Source organism: Saccopteryx bilineata, chromosome 1 (assembly GCF_036850765.1).
Source record: "Saccopteryx bilineata isolate mSacBil1 chromosome 1, mSacBil1_pri_phased_curated, whole genome shotgun sequence".
NCBI lineage: Eukaryota > Metazoa > Chordata > Mammalia > Chiroptera > Emballonuridae > Saccopteryx > Saccopteryx bilineata.
Window position 1 is genome coordinate 133,818,555 of NC_089490.1, and position 16,636 is coordinate 133,835,190.

Sequence of the window (16,636 nt, forward strand, 5' to 3'; positions counted from 1 at the left end):
ATCTCTGAGAATGGACCATTTTTCTAAGTAGAGAAACAAATAAAATCACAAAAGCAAAAAGAATTATCTATATGTAAACTGAAAGTTTGATATTCATAAAAAATAAAAAATAAACTAGAAAGTGATGAAATATTTACAAATAATTACGAATTTATACTACTCATTAGAAGAAAAACATTAAGATCCACACAAAGACATTGCCGGACCTTGATAACATTATACTGAGTGAAATAAGTAAATCAGAAAAAACTAAGAACTATATAATTCCATACATAAGTGGGACATAAAAATGAGACTCAGAGACATGGACAAGAGTGTGGGGGTTACGAGGGGGGGCACAAAGAAAACCAGATAGAAGGTGATGGAAGACAATTTGACTTTGGGTGATGGGAATGCAGCATAATCAAATGTCAAAATAACCTGGAGATGTTTTCTCTAAACATATGTACCCTGATTTATCAATGTCACCCCATTAAAATGAATAATTAAATGAAAAAAAAAGCCACACAAAAAAATAAGACATTAATAGACAATTCACAAGAAAGAACAAAAAGTTTATCACTATTTTGCAAACCAAAAATTGAAAAATATGTGTCCTACATAAGACAGATTATCTTTATTATATAAAGTGCTCATAAAGGCTGAAAAGGAAAACTTTAAAAACTCAAATACATATATGAAATCTAGGCAATTTATAAAAAGTAGTTTTTGGTTTTTTTTATTATTTTAAACAGGTAAAGATCTTTAAGTCTCAGTTGCAAAGCAGGCAAGATGGTCATAAGTGCCCACTGATAGAACTCTGTAGCTATATATTTCCAGATTTAAGCTTGTTGCCATCAGTTGACCGAGAAGTTCTGCTCTGGGAATTATTTGGGAGGCAGTCTTAACTATGGAAAAAGTTGCATTTATAAAGGCAGTCACAGTAGAACTATTTAAGTTCATAATGCTGACAAGTTAGAGAACACATGTTTAACCAGGGAATTTCATTTTCTGAAATCCAAGCAATGGAATATTATAAAGTCACAAAAAAATATCTGTGGAGAGAATGAAAATGTTTGAAAAGTGCTGTACTTGTTTTGTTAAGCAGCAAGAGAAGAAATTAATCTTTTTTTCATTTTGTTTAAAAAATTATTCATACAGAGCAATCTAATTTAGTGTAAGGTTTTCCATTCTAACAAATTATAGCCTAAGATTGAAAATCCCCAAACAACAGAACTATATTTAGTTATTGTTTTAATTCTTTAATGGCTCCTCATATGTCCACTCCGCTCTGGATAGCTATTAATATATGGGTAACTAAATCTGTTGAAAATAATGTTTTCTGATTGCCTTCACTGTGGAAGATAGTTAGAGGGTGGTATAAAAAAAAAGTAACTCAATCTTCAAAATTATCCAATAACCTAGCCAACTTGGCATTTAAATGTAAACATTTTAACTATTTTCCTTTATTATTTTGAATTTAAAATGAAGTTTAAATAAGCAGAGTTTCTCTTGATTAGAATGATTGTCAACAGAATGCTACATGAAGTATCAGAAACAACTAAAAACGTTTTGCTAGCTAGCCCATTGTTTTATATTAATACACATTCTGTTGTATTGTTTTGGTCTCTTTCCTTTCAGGTTTAGGAGATACAATGGAATAAACGTATTCGGAGAGTGGAACATAATTATCCTCAGAATTCTGTCTTTGTGTGTGTACCTAGAGGCAAGGGTGTAGCATTGACCAACGTGAGGAAAGAGTCATAGGATAAAAGTTTGTCCACAGAATTTACAAAATGTAGCTGCGATCCAATTCAGTGTGGGGCGCATTGCGGTATGCTTCAGCAGGAAGCTGAGGTGGACAGTCCCAGCAGGGTCTATTTTATACCAGAAAGAGACAATGAAAGGGCAGGTGTCCAAGGACCCTGCTCTGAATGCCAACCCCTCAAGCTGAGCACATAGCTGTGTACCTTGTCCTTTGTGGTTCACTTCCTTCCCAGCTATTACTTTATTCAAGACTGAAGTGAGTGGCTCATTTTCCCCAATCACATGGGATGTTATCAGCGGCGACATGATTAGCTGTCTCTGCCGGATATAGGTTTCCATGGCGATTCTGGGAAAGAGAAATAAATAAGAGGTAAGGAAAAAAAGACCTTCTCTGTAGCACAGGGTCTTATGGAATGATTTGCAAATATAAATATCATACACACCTAACTAGAGGAACTCTTGTCTATCTTTTCTTATTTTTCCATTCGGTGCCTATCTTACGACACCAAATTCACCTTGCAGATGACTTGAAGCAAAGAAGGGAAAAATCGGCCCTGGCCGGTTGGCTCAGCAGTAGAGCGTCGGCCTGGCGTGTGGGGGACCCAGGTTCGATTCCCGGCCAGGGCACATAGGAGAAGCGCCCATTTGCTTCTCCACTCTGTCTCTCTGTCTTCCTCCTTCCTCTCTGTCTCTCTCTTCCCCGCCCGCAGCCAAGGCTCCATTGGAGCAAAGATGGCCCAGGCGCTGGGGATGGCTCCTTGGCCTCTGCCCCAGGCGCTAGAGTGGCTCTGGTCGCTGCAGAGCGACGCCCAGGAGGGGCAGAGCATCGCCCCCTGGTGGGCAGAGCGTCGCCCCTGGTGGCGTGCAGGGTGGATCCCGGTCGGGCGCATGTGGGAGTCTGTCTGACTGTCTCTCCCCGTTTCCAGCTTCAGGAAAAAAAAAAAAAAAAGAAGGGAAAACCCCCGAGAACAAACAAAACTGATGACCAAATATGAACAAATCAGAGGCAATGCCTGATGCTCTTTACAACTGGGAGAGGCTGCTGTAACGGAATTGAAGGACTGGGGAAGTGGCAGAAATTCTGGTTCTACATGGCCGTGAGCTCCACCAGTCTCCCCTCTGGGTGTGATTAGCCTCAGTTGTAAGGATCTGGGCCTGATCATATGCCTTGAAGGCCCCCATCTAGTGTCCAAACTCAATGTACAAGAACACTGTTACATGCAGGGGCTTTTGGAGGGTGTTCTCAGACTTCATGTGATGACAAACTATTTTTACGGTTGCAGTGATGCAGACACCAGCCAGCAAGCTTCACTCCCATGATCACATCAGGCTGAGGCTCGGGCATGGTCATCAAAGAATCAAACACAGCCTGCATTCTACCGACAGCACAGGGCTATCAGCAACCACATACTGCCTGGGCAGCACAATAGGCTCCAGTCCTCTTCTCTGCTGTGGTCTGTTCTCTTGCCCACTATGCAGGCCTGCCTTTTCTGCAGGGTTTAGATCTGTGTCCTGACAACAGGGAAACATGGCAGCACAGTGCTGAAAAGTGGGCTTGCTATATCATCTGACTTGTTTTCAAGGGACTGTCTCTTAGACAGACAGACTCAGAAATACACATAGAAAACGCTCTTATAATTCACCATACAGCTTTTGAGGTTAAGTTATAAAAGCATCTGCCAGAAATCTTAGGAGTTAAATGCCAGAGGCTGCGATTTGCCTCATGAAAGCATTCCAGTGGCTGTTGGCCGCACAATGATCAGTGATCAAATTAGGGCTGGTCTCCCTTGAGACTCAAAGCCTGCATTATGACAGATGGGGACAGCTCAGGGTGCCCTGCTCCACTAGAGTGGCAGGAGAAGGGCTGGTGCAGAAACTCAGCAGGGAGGCATGCAACCAAAGGAAGAAACCTCTGCAGATGAAAGATATACAGAAATGCATTTAAGATAACATTCATATTCATAATGCCGCAGCCAATTCAGATATATTTATAATATTATATAGAGAGAACAGAATAACTTCCATATCCATGACTGCTGCCCCTGTTACACATATATAATTTACTATGTAACATTATTACATATTTCATATAACTTTCAGAACCATGAGCACTGCTCTCATTATTCATAGACCTATATATTACATACATAATACATATATATTAATAATGTATAAAACATTATATATGTATGCATAATAAGAACAACATTCATGAATAGGAAGTTATATCATCAATATATTTGTTCATCTTTAATATATTAATTTATTACATTTTTCTTTTATTTTTTTTCTTTCTTTTAAAATTTTATTTATTTTTTTTCTGAAGTTGGAAACAGGGAGGCACCAGACAGACTCCCGCATGTGCCCAACCGGGATCCACCCGGCATGCCCACCAGGGGGCGTCGCTCTGCTGCGACCAGAGCCATTCCAGCGTCCGAGGCAGAGGCCATGGAGCCATCCTCAGCGCCCAGGCAAACTTTGCTCCAATAGAGCCTCGGCTGCAGGGCGGGGGTGGGGTGGGGGGGGGAGAGACAGAGAGGAAGAAGAGGGGGAGGGGTGGAGAAGCAGATGGGCGCTTCTCCTGTGTGCCCTGGCCGGGAATCGAACCCAGGACTCCCGCACACCAGGCCGATGCTCTACCACTGAGCCAACCAGTCAGGGCCAGTTTATTACATTTTTATATTTAAACATATTCATTTACTCTATACATTTTATTTATTTAATATTTACTGAATATAAGATTATATATGATTTAATACATTAATATATTTAATGTATTACTATAAAATTATAATATATTTTAACATGTTGTATTTATTAAATTTAATATATGACCTCTAATATTCTTAAGTATATGTAGATATTTATATTGGGAGCAGTATTCATGAATTTGGAAAATATCTTATAATTCAAATTAACACTAAGACACACATAATATATTTACCTCGCCATGTTTTGGGTGGGTTAGTATGTAGATGGTATGATACTATATAAACGTATATATATTCATATAACTAATACATGTTTCTTCACACCCAATAAACACTGAATAGCTTACATATTTTTAAACGTGGTCAAGCCAAAAAATGAAACTTCAGGGTTTAATTTGCATTTCATTGACTCTCAGTGAATTTATAGGCTATTGCTTTGTGTGTATATTTCCTTCTTATGTTCTTATGAACTTCTATTAATTCTTTATATATTAAAAATACTCACATTACAAAGATTTTATTAATTTTTCTATATATAAGTTCTTTAAAATTTTTTTTTAATTGATAGGCTAAACCTGTCAATTTCTCAGTCTTTGTTGTTGGCTCAGAAAGGCCTCCCACACATCACTGTTATGTAAAACGTCTATTTCCTGCAGTATTTGAAGACTGGCTCTTACAAAAGATGTTTAGTCATCAGGAATTTAGAGTGTTATAAATTGTGAGACTAAGTTCTAATTTATGCTTCTTAAATGGTCAGCTAATTTTTTCTGCATAGTTTGTCTTCCTCCACTGATTTATTATTATTCAAAAATAATTTTAAAATAATATAATCATATTATTCATTATTAATTAAATGTATATTAATTTAAATATCCTTGGGCTGGTTTCTAGAATTCTCAGTTTGTCATACTGATCTGTTGTGACAGCTACCAGCAAGCTTAGACAATCATCTTCTCTCACTGACACGCTAAACTATTCTGTGTCAGATCCAGCAGCATCCCCGGCTTGACCTACGCCTTCCTCACCTGTGCACGAGGCAAGCAGAGCATGGCTGCTAGGGCCGGTCATACATTTACACAGACATGTCTTCAGAGGTACAGGGATTGAGATTTGCTCCCCAGAGCTCCCTACAGGCTGCAGGGCAGCTCCTGGGCTCAGCCTGGAGGCCACTCTCAGGAGAGCTCTGCAGGGAATTCTTGCAGGTCCTCCTGGGCTGGCTCCCACGGATTGGTCAACCTTCACTCTCACACCTCCTGAACCCTCACTCCTCCAAGCATGGTCCCCAGATTAGCAGCATCAGCCTCATCTGGAGGCTTATTAGATGGACAACCAGACCTACTGGATCACTTTCACATTTTAACAAGGTCCCAGCTGGTCCATATGCATGTGCTAGTGTGACAAGCCTGTGCTGTCCAACCTGATTCCTAGTCTTTGATGATATTTATTCCCGGTAACAAAGTACGATATCCTTTGGCATTTCTGACACACCTGGCACCATTCCCTGGTTTCTAGTACAGGCATAGATTTGCCCCTTTTATAGTCCTTCAGACATTTCAATAGAATGAGAAGAGTTCAGTTACCCTCTGCAGGTGGAGTCCAACACAAAGGACTCTGAATAAAGGTTCCAGTCAGCGCCTCTCAGTCTTGCAGCCAGAGAGCCTTTCCTGCTCTAACTAAGCAAAAGGTCCCAGCACCTGGTTCTGCATTAACATACCATCAAAGTGCTAATCCAGGTCTCAAGTCACAGGGACAAATGCCAAAGTACTCACTGCTGAAAGGGAATGAAATGCTGCTTCTCCTCGTCATCTAACTTCCCACGGATGACGTCGGTGATATCCATCACTGGGAAGAAGATAAACTTAATTAAAGAAACTAATTACTTCAGGTCTCAGCAGGTCACTATGGAGAATTAAGAGTATCAGCGACACAGAGCACTGGGGACAGAAAGTAGCATATAAGAGACATTTATTCTTTGCCAACAAGAACTCCCAGTGTACCAACCTCGCAGAGAGCAATTCATCAGGCTCCCTTGTACAGAGGCTCCAATTTTCTCAGACAGACCTGCAAATTACTCTCTTTTCCAAAGTCTATGCAAATTAAAGACACAATGAGATGTCACCTCACACCTGCCAGAATGGCTATTATCAATAAGTCAACCATCAACAAGTGCTGGTGAGAATGTGGAGAAAAGAGAACCCTCCTGCACTGCTGGTGGGATTGCAGACTGGTGCAGCCACTGTGGAAAACAGTATGGAGATTCCTCAAAAAATTAAAAATGGAACTGCCTTATGACTCAGCAATATCACTTCTGGGAATATATCTGAAGAAACTCAAAACACTAATTTGAAAGAATATTCACTGCAGTGTTACTTACAGTAGCCAAGATCTGGAAGCAGCCTAAGCACCCATCAGGAGATCATGGATAAAAAAAAGCGGTGGCACATTTACATAACAAAAATACTACTGGGCTGTAAAAAAAAAAGAACATCTTACCTTTGTGACCTGGAGAGAGTATTATGCTAAGTGAAATAAGACAGTCAGAGAGAGACAGATACTATATGATCTCACTTATATGTGGAATCTAATGGACAAAATAAACTGAGGAAAAGAATAGAAACAGAGGCATGGACACAGGCAACAGATGGACAGCTGTCAGAGGGGAGGGGCTGGGGGGCTGGATGTTCCAGTGAATAAAGCGTTGTCTCTGTGTACTGAGGTGGTGAGTTCGATCTCCGGGTCAAGGGACAAAGCAACTTATGAGTGCACAACTAAATAGAACAACTAAGTGGAACACAAATTGATGCTTCTCCCCCTTCGCACCTCACTCTCTCCCTCAAATCAATGCAAAAATTTAAAACACACAGACACACACATATATGACACACAGATAACAGTGTGGTGATGGTCAGAGGCAAAGGGGGGAAATGGAGACAGAAAGAGACTTTTCTTTGGAAAAAAGGCACATGACATAATGTGCAGATGATATTTTATTAAGTTGTACACTTAAAATCTGCACCCCAATAAAGTCAATAAAAATAAAATTCTACAAGACCGAGTCTCTAAATTCTTGAGAAACCTGGCACTTCAATTACGTTTTAGTGAGCCCGCATTCAAAGACCCAGGAAACACACATTTCTGGTGTAAGCAGCAACAGAAGAACCAACCTGGGAGGGAAACGCAGGGCTTGAAGTGGCCAGCTAGCTGTCTGTCTGATTTGACATTTTCTCGCTCAATTTACATATAAACAAAGGGAAGTCAGAGCACCTGCTGCACACACTCAGGATCCTAGAGTGGTCGGCTTTTTTAATGGAAAAGAAGAGCGCTTCCTAACATGATCTTATTTATACAGGTGTTATTGGCCCTAAATTAAGAGTTGAAGAAAGGGAGCCCAGCATAGGTAAGCAACTTGTGCTCAGTCAGAAGTGTTCAGTGTTAAAGCCAGGTTATGAACCCAAAGGCCATCACGGGGCCACATGACTCAGCCTAACTGTGCCCTGTTGTCACAGAGGCCAGCCTTGGCCACTCTCCAGCTGCTGGCACAGGCGGGCCCACAGCCAGAGGCGGGCCAGAGGTTAACGAATTACAATCTGGCCATAAACACTCCCTGTCAGTCCACTCCCCAGGGAACCTGTTACAGAGACAATTCTCATACGTGAAATGAAGGAGAAGGAAGTCTCTTCTCCAAGTAACCCAAATGATGTAGCCAGGCTTGAGAAATGATGGTGATGGCAGGAGGTTGTAGAAAGCAGGGCATGGCTCCAAGGTAATGTGAGCCTTCAATGGAACCTACAACAGGGTACAAAAACCCTGTGAAACTTGTATCTAACACTCCCTAAAAACAGCAGGCAATTCATTTGTTATTGCCACATCTAGTTACTCCTAAGCTCTGCTGATGCTCAGCAACAGGGTCAGAGTCAAGTCTCCTCTCTTTTCCCATCACACTAAATGTCCTGCACACACAGCACCACCATGACCACCACCACCACCACCATACCACCACCACCACATGACCACCACCATGACCACCACCACCACCACCACACTGCTATCACCACACCACCACACCACATACTACCACCACACCATGAATACCACGATCACCACCACCACCACCATACCACCACCACCACATGATTACCACACCACCACACCACATACTACCACCACACCATGAATACCATGATCACCACCAAACCATGACAACCACACCACCATCACCACACCATGACCACCACCACCACCATACCACCACCACCATATGACCATCACCATGACCACCACCACCACCACCACACCACCACACCACATACTACCACCACACCATGAATACCATGATCACCACCAAACCATGACAACCACACCACCACCACCACCACATGACCACCACCATCACCACCACACCGCTATCACCATACCACCACACCACATACTACCACCACACCATGAATACCATGATCACCACCAAACCATGACAACCACACCACCATCACCACACTATGACCACCACCACTACCTCCTCAAAAGCAAGCAAAAGTTTTACTTCAATGTTCTTCCAATTCTTTGGCTCGTTCTGCATGACAATGACCTCTAACATGCCTTAACTCCTCAGAACAATAGACTGCCATGAAGATAGCTAAATGGTCCTAGGCCCGGGCTCTCATCTCTTCTGAGATTTCACTTAAAGGCTCCATCAGGGTTGACGCTGTGCCCTATGGTCACAGACTGTCACATCTGAGCAGGAGCTAGATGGGAGGGCTGTTCAGGGAAGCACGATGTAGGGTCTCATGAGACACAGAGGCTGTCTCATTATCCACAGGCGCCTGATGGTATGAAGCTTCTGGGCCCTTGTTCCAGAAGGGATATTTCACTGATGGCTTTCAAAACTACTTAGTGACCAAAATTTCAACCTAAGACTAAAAATATATTTCCTCAATTTAACAAATTATAGAGAAAAAGAAGGGCCTCTTGGAAGGTTGTAGGATTTGATTTAAGCCAACAATCCTCTTTGAAAGAAGTTAGGAACAAAATGTTGGCTTTGAGGCCCTGGCCAGCTGTCTCAGTGGTAGAGCGTCGGCCCAGCATGTGGAAGTCCTGGGTTGGAGTCCCGACCAAGGCACACAAGAGAAGCACCCATCTGCTTCTCCACCCTTCCCCCTCTCCTTTCACTCTATCTCTCTCTTCCCCTCCTGCAGCCAAGGCTCCATTGGAGCAAAGTTGGCCGGGGCACTAAGGATGGCTCCATGGCCTCTGCTTCAGGTACTGGAATGGCTCCAATTGCAATGGAACAATGCCCCAGATGGGCAGAGCATTGTCCCCTGGTGGGCATGCCGGGTGGATCCCAGTGGGGCGCATGCGGGAGTCTGTCTGCCTCCTCTGGCTTCTCACTTCGGAAAAATATTTAAAAAAATGTTGGCTTTGAAGAGTGGTTTACCTAGACAGGCAAATCACTTTGCAGGGAGAATTCTACTCCACTAAAATCAGTAATCAACATGCGCCACAGGCATGGCTGGTGTTCCCAAAATCACAACTGAGGCTTTGCTGAGGGTCTGCTGTGTGCCAGGCACTATACTGTGCACTGAGGGTCTAGAGGAGAGCACAGAGCCCGAGGGAAGCCCCTGGCAGTCCAGTGGTCAGTACTGTGTGACTGATGCTAACCTTGACAATCAGACTTATCTCCCGCAGTCTCTGGGTCTGTCTCTCTCCCCCCTCTACAGTTTCCTTTAAATTATTTTTTACTACGATAAAATATACATAACATAGTCTTACCATTTTAATCATTTTTACATGGGCAGTTCTGTGGTATTAAGTTTGTTCACATTGTTTGCAACCCTCCCCACCATCATCCATCTCCATGTTTTCATCATCTCAAACTGAAAATCTGTCCCCATTATCCACTAGTTCTCCTCCCCCTCCAGCCCCTGGCACCCACCATCTGTTCTCTGTTTCTATGAATTTAATCATTCTACACATACCTCATTGGAATCACATAGCCTTTAGCTTTTTGTGTCTGGTTTATTTAACTTAATATAATATCCTCATGGACCATCCATGCTGTAGCCTGCCTCACAATTCCTTCCTTGTAAGGCTGAAGGATATTTCATTGTATGGACATGTCACCTTTTTATATATTTATTTATTCATTTTTAGAGAGGAGAGGGAGAGACAAAGAGAGAGAGAGAGAGAGAGAGAGAGAGAGGAGAGACAGAGAGAGAGAAGGGGGGAGGAGCTGGAAGCATCAACTCCCATATGTGCCTTGACCAGGCAAGCCCAGGGTTTCGAACCGGCGACCTCAGCATTTCCAGGTTGACGCTTTAGCCACTGCGCCACCACAGGTCAGGTGATGTCACCTTTTGTTTATCCCATTCATCCATCCCTGGACACCTGGGTTGCTTCTACCTTTCGGCTATTGCAAATAAGCTGCTATGATCATAGGATGCATAATTATTCCCTCGAGACCTTGATTTTAATCCTTTTGGGTACAGACCTCTGTGGGTGGAGCTGTGTTCCCCACAGGCAGGTGCCTCTGAGTTTGGGGCATTTCTTCAGGGTAGCCATTGGGCATTGTTTCCCCAGCTGGAGAGAGGGAATTGCTGGGTCACAAGGTCTATATTTAATTTTTTGAGGACCTGTAACACTTTTGTACAGTGGCTGCACCGCTTACATTTGACTCTGGGTCTCTCCATACCTGCTACTCCAAAAGGTCTTCGGAGTCCATAGGTGTGCTTCTTGCCCTCCTTCAGCTCCATGTGACCCACCCGGATGATCTGGCACACGAGGCTGACGCGGGGCCGGATGAGGTCTGTGCTGCTGAGGTCCTAACGGAGCAGAGAGTGTGTAAAAAGGGGTCACACTGCACCACCCTGACACCTTTGATCTTTTTATTTTCGCTCTACAACAGAACACCATTCAGAGCACATTTCTTCATGCTGAAGATCATCAGGACGACACCTCTTTTCCCCTATGCACCCAAGAACTATCATGGCATGAGAGAAAAAAAAATGACTGTATTCAAAAAATGAAAAAATTTTATTCCTCAGTTCCTACTTCAAATTCATAAATCAGGTCCTATTTAATCTGAAGTCTCTTGTTCATCCACTTAAGCAGATATTTAAAAGCCAGAACACTCGCTGTTGCTACTTTCTATATATTGCCAAGATATCCCTGAGTACAGGTTGCATTTCAGTGGCAAATGAAATGAAAACTTGTATGATATTGACATTAATTGGGTATCCCCACATGTGGGTTCCATTTCACCTTCCAAATGATCCTGCAAGGCAATTGTAACACAGAACTTTACACGTACTGCTTTCTGTCACCATTCATCTGTTTTTTTGTTTGTTTTTTTACAGAGACAGAGAGAGAGTCAGAGTGAGGGATAGACAGGGACAGACAGACAGGAACTGAGAGATGAGAAGCATCAATCATTAGTTTTTCGTTGCGACACCTTAGTTGTTCATTGATTGCTTTCTCATATGCGCCTTGACCATGGGCCTTCAGCGGACCTAGTAACCCCTTGCTCGAGCCAGCGACCTTGGGTCCAAGTTGGTGAATTTTTGCTCAAACCAGATGAGCCCATGCTCAAGCTGGCGACCTCAGGGTCTCAAACCTGGGTCTTCCGCATCCCAGTCTGACGCTCTATCCACTGCGCCACTGCCTGGTCAGGCCATTCATCTGTTTTGTGAGAGGTGTCCAAGGAGAGTTTCTGGGTGTGTGTTGATTAGTAAGTGATGTTTTGATGAAATATCTAGTGTTTTGTGGCTCATATTCCACAGTTGTTTGTATTCCCAAGGACAGGTGAGTAAGCCTGGGAGTGATTTCACATATCTCATTCACTTTAACCTCCAACAGACTTTAAATGCATCTCAAATTCTTTTCAAGAAACAAGTGTCCAACACTTTTTACTGAATCAAGAATCACTTCTTAAACAATTATTCCAAATTCATCCTCTATAATTTACTTAACTTTAATCTCCAAAATAGGAACATAGACCAATGATAACATCAACCTGGAATTTCTGTTCTATGTTTTGTTAGGCTTTTGTGGAGAGAGAGATCAAGATTCCAGGTAACTAGTTAGATAATATTTAATAATATGCAATCATTGGTAAATAAAGTTTCTGAAGAAGGTTTTATGACCCTGGAAATGATCACTACTATTTAAGTGAAAAGACTGGACATGAAATGTACAGACAAGGAGATCCTCACTGCTGGAAGGAGTTGGAGAGAGAAGTGAATTGCAGCTATGCAGTATTGATTAGGAGATGGACCAAAGACTCAATAATGCCTTTTATGGATGTGTTTTCTTTTTAATGAACACATTGACTGATAAATGCCTTTTGATTTTAGGGAAAAAACTCACATATCTCAGAAATGAGGAACTACTTGGTCAGGTGAGTTGTAAGACGGGATGGAGCTAAATATGGGTGTAGCTTAAGGGACACAGGGAGAGAGGACAGGAGTATCTCCTTTAGGCCCAATGGGAGCTGGGAAACTTGCCCTCCCAATCTTCTCAGAACCGGTGGTTGCAGCTCTAGAACATTTCAAGCACTAATGTCATAAAAAGTGAGAGAACCCCAAGAAAGTCTGAGCCCAAGTAGAAGACCCAGCACACACCGAGCTATCACCCAACACATTTCCTTGCTCTTGATGCGTATATAACATCACTTCTCTTATCTTGAGGAGGAGGAGGAGGAGGGAGAGGGGAGGGGGAAGGAAGGGGGAGGGGAGGGGGAGGGGAGGGGGAGGGGAAAGGGCCATTAACATATATGCAAACAAGAAAGTCTAAATACCATCTTTGCCTGAACCATCTTTGCCAGAACCCTCGTTCTGAAAATATCGGTCCCTTAATCTGCATTGCTCACTCCTCCCACTTCAAGTCCTTGCTCAAAAAGCTCATCCCACACAGTTCTGCCCTGCTTCACCTGTTTAAAATGGCAACCCCTGCACCAGTCCAGAAACACCCAATCCTCCCAGAGCACTTATGGTTTCTAACATTCTACATGACTTTCTCATTTATTTATTGTTTATTATTGTCTGCCTTAATTTTTTATTTTATTTAGAAAACATAATGGAGTGATATTGATCAATAAGAGTACATAGGGTTTTGTTTTTTTTTTTTACAGAGACAGAGAGAGAGTCAGAGAGTCAGAGAAAGAGGGATAGATAGGGACAGACAGGAACGAAGAAGATGAGAAGCATCAATCATCAGTTTTTTGTTGCGACACCTTAGTTGTTCATTGATTGCTTTCTCATATGTGCCTTGACCATGGGTCTTCAGCAGACTGAGTAACCCCTTGCTTGAGCCAGTGACCTTGGGTCCAAGCTGGTGGACTTTTGCTCAAACCAGAGGAGCCCGCACTCAAGCTGGCGACCTCGGGGTCTCGAACCTGGGTCTTCTACATCCCAGTCTGACAGTCTATCCACTGCACCACTGCCTGGTCAGGCAAGAGTACATAGGTTTTAGGTAAACATTTCTATAGCATTTGAACTGTTAATTGTGTTGTGTCTGTCCCATTTAAACAAAAGCATCTTGGACAAAATGATGCTTTTTTCCTGATATGTTATTTCACGTGCCCAGATCAGTGCCTGGCATCCAATAGGTGCTCAAAAAATATTTGTTGAATAAGTCAGTAGGTTATTCCTGCTACGGGTATTATGAAGCCTTTTTTTTTTTTTTTTGATGATTTGTATTTTCATTTTCATATACTTATCATGTGCATCTGCTAGTATCATAATCAAAGAAAATGATTAAACAGAAGATAGGACTTACAGTGAAGACCGCCTGAAGGTTATTAAGCTTCTCAATTTCTTTGGGCATCCCATTACTGCCCCAACGAATTAGGTAGTTCTCACTGTGAAGGAGAAAAAAATGATTCTTCATCAGGGGTTAACTGGGGATGGAGCCGCCCACAGTATAGATTGAACAGGTATAAGGAAGGGCCAGAGAAGCCCCGTTACACTAGTCAGGCAGGTGTGGCTGCGACACCCAATGGACTCGCTCTGGTGTCCTGGTTTTGGAGATGGAGATGTGTGCCTGCTGCAGCCCAGCTCCACAGGGCACACCCCAATGGACTCATGACAAACAGTGCTTGAGATGGACACACACACAGCAGATTCTACCAGACTCTGTCTGGGGTCCTTCTTCCATCTCAAATTCTCCGTAAAAAGATTTCAGCCTTACTGATACAAGACTGTAATTTTATAACAATCACTCTAAATCTAACCCCCGGAACCTGTATCACCACACTCAAATAAAATTTCTGTTTTAGAAATAAACAGTCAGTAATTACTTTTAACCATCTTCTCCAAAATACATCTGTTCCCTTAGCTGCTCAGCAGTGATGTTACTGTAGAGTTGAACAAAGCCTATTATCAATCCAGTAGTCTTTTAAAATTTTTTCATAGATTTTATATTTTAAAGCAGTTTTAGATTCACAGCAAAGTTGAGCAGAAAGTACAGATTTCTTATCATACACCCCCCGACATGCACAAACACAGGCTCTCCCATTATCAAGATCCCCCATCAGAGTGGTACCTGTGTTACAATCAGTGAACTTACACTGACTTGTCATTATCACCCAAAGTCCATAGTTTACATCAGGCTTCACTCTTGGTGTCCTCCATTCTCTGGACACATGTAATGATATGTATGCACCATGCATTGTCCCACAGACTAGTATCAGGGTCTGAAGTCCTCTGTGTTCCGCAAACTCATCCCTCCCTCACCCTCCCCTATTAACTTTTGAACTCTCGGTTCCCATCTCTGTGTTCTGATGAGCTTTATGTGATTTCTAAGACTCAAGGAGTCCACAAACTCTTCTTGCACAGTTTCAGCAGTCAGACAAAAGGCTTAGTAGCCCAGAAGATTTTATTTTCTCCTGTCTAGAAATCCTTCCCCTCTTCTCTATCGTCCTCTCTCAAACCCACCAAAGAACTCCTCAGCTACAGGGTCGGTGAGGGCTGGGTATTTTTGCAAGGTTGAAAGCAGATGACAGCCTCCACTACCTGATGAACGTGGACTGGTCTGGGTCATAGAGGGCCATGAATAACTCTGCATCTTCCCCGATGTTGCAGACGAAGTTCTTGAAGTTGACATAAAGGCCATAGGTATGGGCAACGCTGAAGAGGGATTGGCCCCTCACGTCCAGGTTCTGCAGGCTTGACTGGACACAGAGAACAAGAGAGGAAAGCATCTTGGTTTCAGCAAACGGGAAACATTGGCAGATGGGGGACAGATATAATTACGACCCAAGAGGAGAAGCACTCAGAAGAAAGCATATATAAGTGGACAAATAACCAGCAAGCAAAAGATAATGTAATACTTTTTACATAATCAAAACTGTCCTGTGCAGGACTTTGAACCCAAGTAATTCAGTAGCTGTCCAAAGATGGGAAGTCATGATTTTAGTAGCTTTAAGAAGTCCTCATCTCACAATCACTTCTGGATGAACCTCAAAGCATAAAAATCACCATACATTATCCTCCTTACAGGGAATAATTTTTCATTGCAACCAAGAGATTACACTAGACAGGCCTCACCCTCGGGCGGTTAGCCAATCAGTCCAGAACCACAATTAAGTATTATCATAACTGTGCTAAAGAAATAAAACCTACAAACTAAAAAAACAAAAAAACTCTACAAACTAAGACAACAGAAAGAAAAACAGAAACCTTGACTCATCAGAACAGAAAGACTAGAAGACCATGTACTAAAATAAAATATCGATATGGCCTGACCAGGCGGTGGCGCAGTGGATAGAGCGTTGGACTGGGATGCTGAGGACCCAGGTTTGAGACCCCGAGGTCGCCAGCTTGAGCGCGGGCTCATCTGGTTTAAGCAAAAACCTCACCAGCTTGGACCCAAGGTCACTGGCTCCAGCAAGGGGTTACTAGGTCTGCTGAAGGCCCACGGTCAAGGCACATATGAGAAAGCAATCAATGAACAACTAAAGTGTTGCAATGCGCAACGAAAAACTAATGATTGATGCTTCTCATCTCTCCGTTCCTGTCTGTCTGTCCCTGTCTATCCCTCTCTCTGACTCTCTCGCTGTCTCTGTAAAAAAATTAATTAATTAATTTTAAAAAAAATTTAAAAAAAATCGATATGGTCAGGAGGCCATAATATAAGCATGGCGATATAATATAATATAAATATAACCTAAGTATAGGTGATTTTTTTTC

The 16,636-nt window shown here is 42.6% G+C and overlaps 1 protein-coding gene across 2 annotated transcripts in view; it reads right to left on the reverse strand.

The window, feature by feature from the left end:
- DOCK5 (dedicator of cytokinesis 5) overlaps positions 1–16,636 on the reverse strand; it is a 215,146-nt gene that overhangs the window by 107,675 nt on the left and 90,835 nt on the right. For both annotated transcript variants that reach the window (XM_066267244.1, XM_066267235.1), the window contains exons 8-12: positions 15,461–15,618; positions 14,226–14,307; positions 11,143–11,272; positions 6,227–6,299; positions 1,950–2,092 (exon numbers count right to left, since the gene is read on the reverse strand). In XM_066267244.1, the coding sequence (XP_066123341.1) occupies positions 1,950–2,092; positions 6,227–6,299; positions 11,143–11,272; positions 14,226–14,307; positions 15,461–15,618 (586 nt within the window). The remainder of the gene's footprint in view (positions 1–1,949; positions 2,093–6,226; positions 6,300–11,142; positions 11,273–14,225; positions 14,308–15,460; positions 15,619–16,636) is intronic.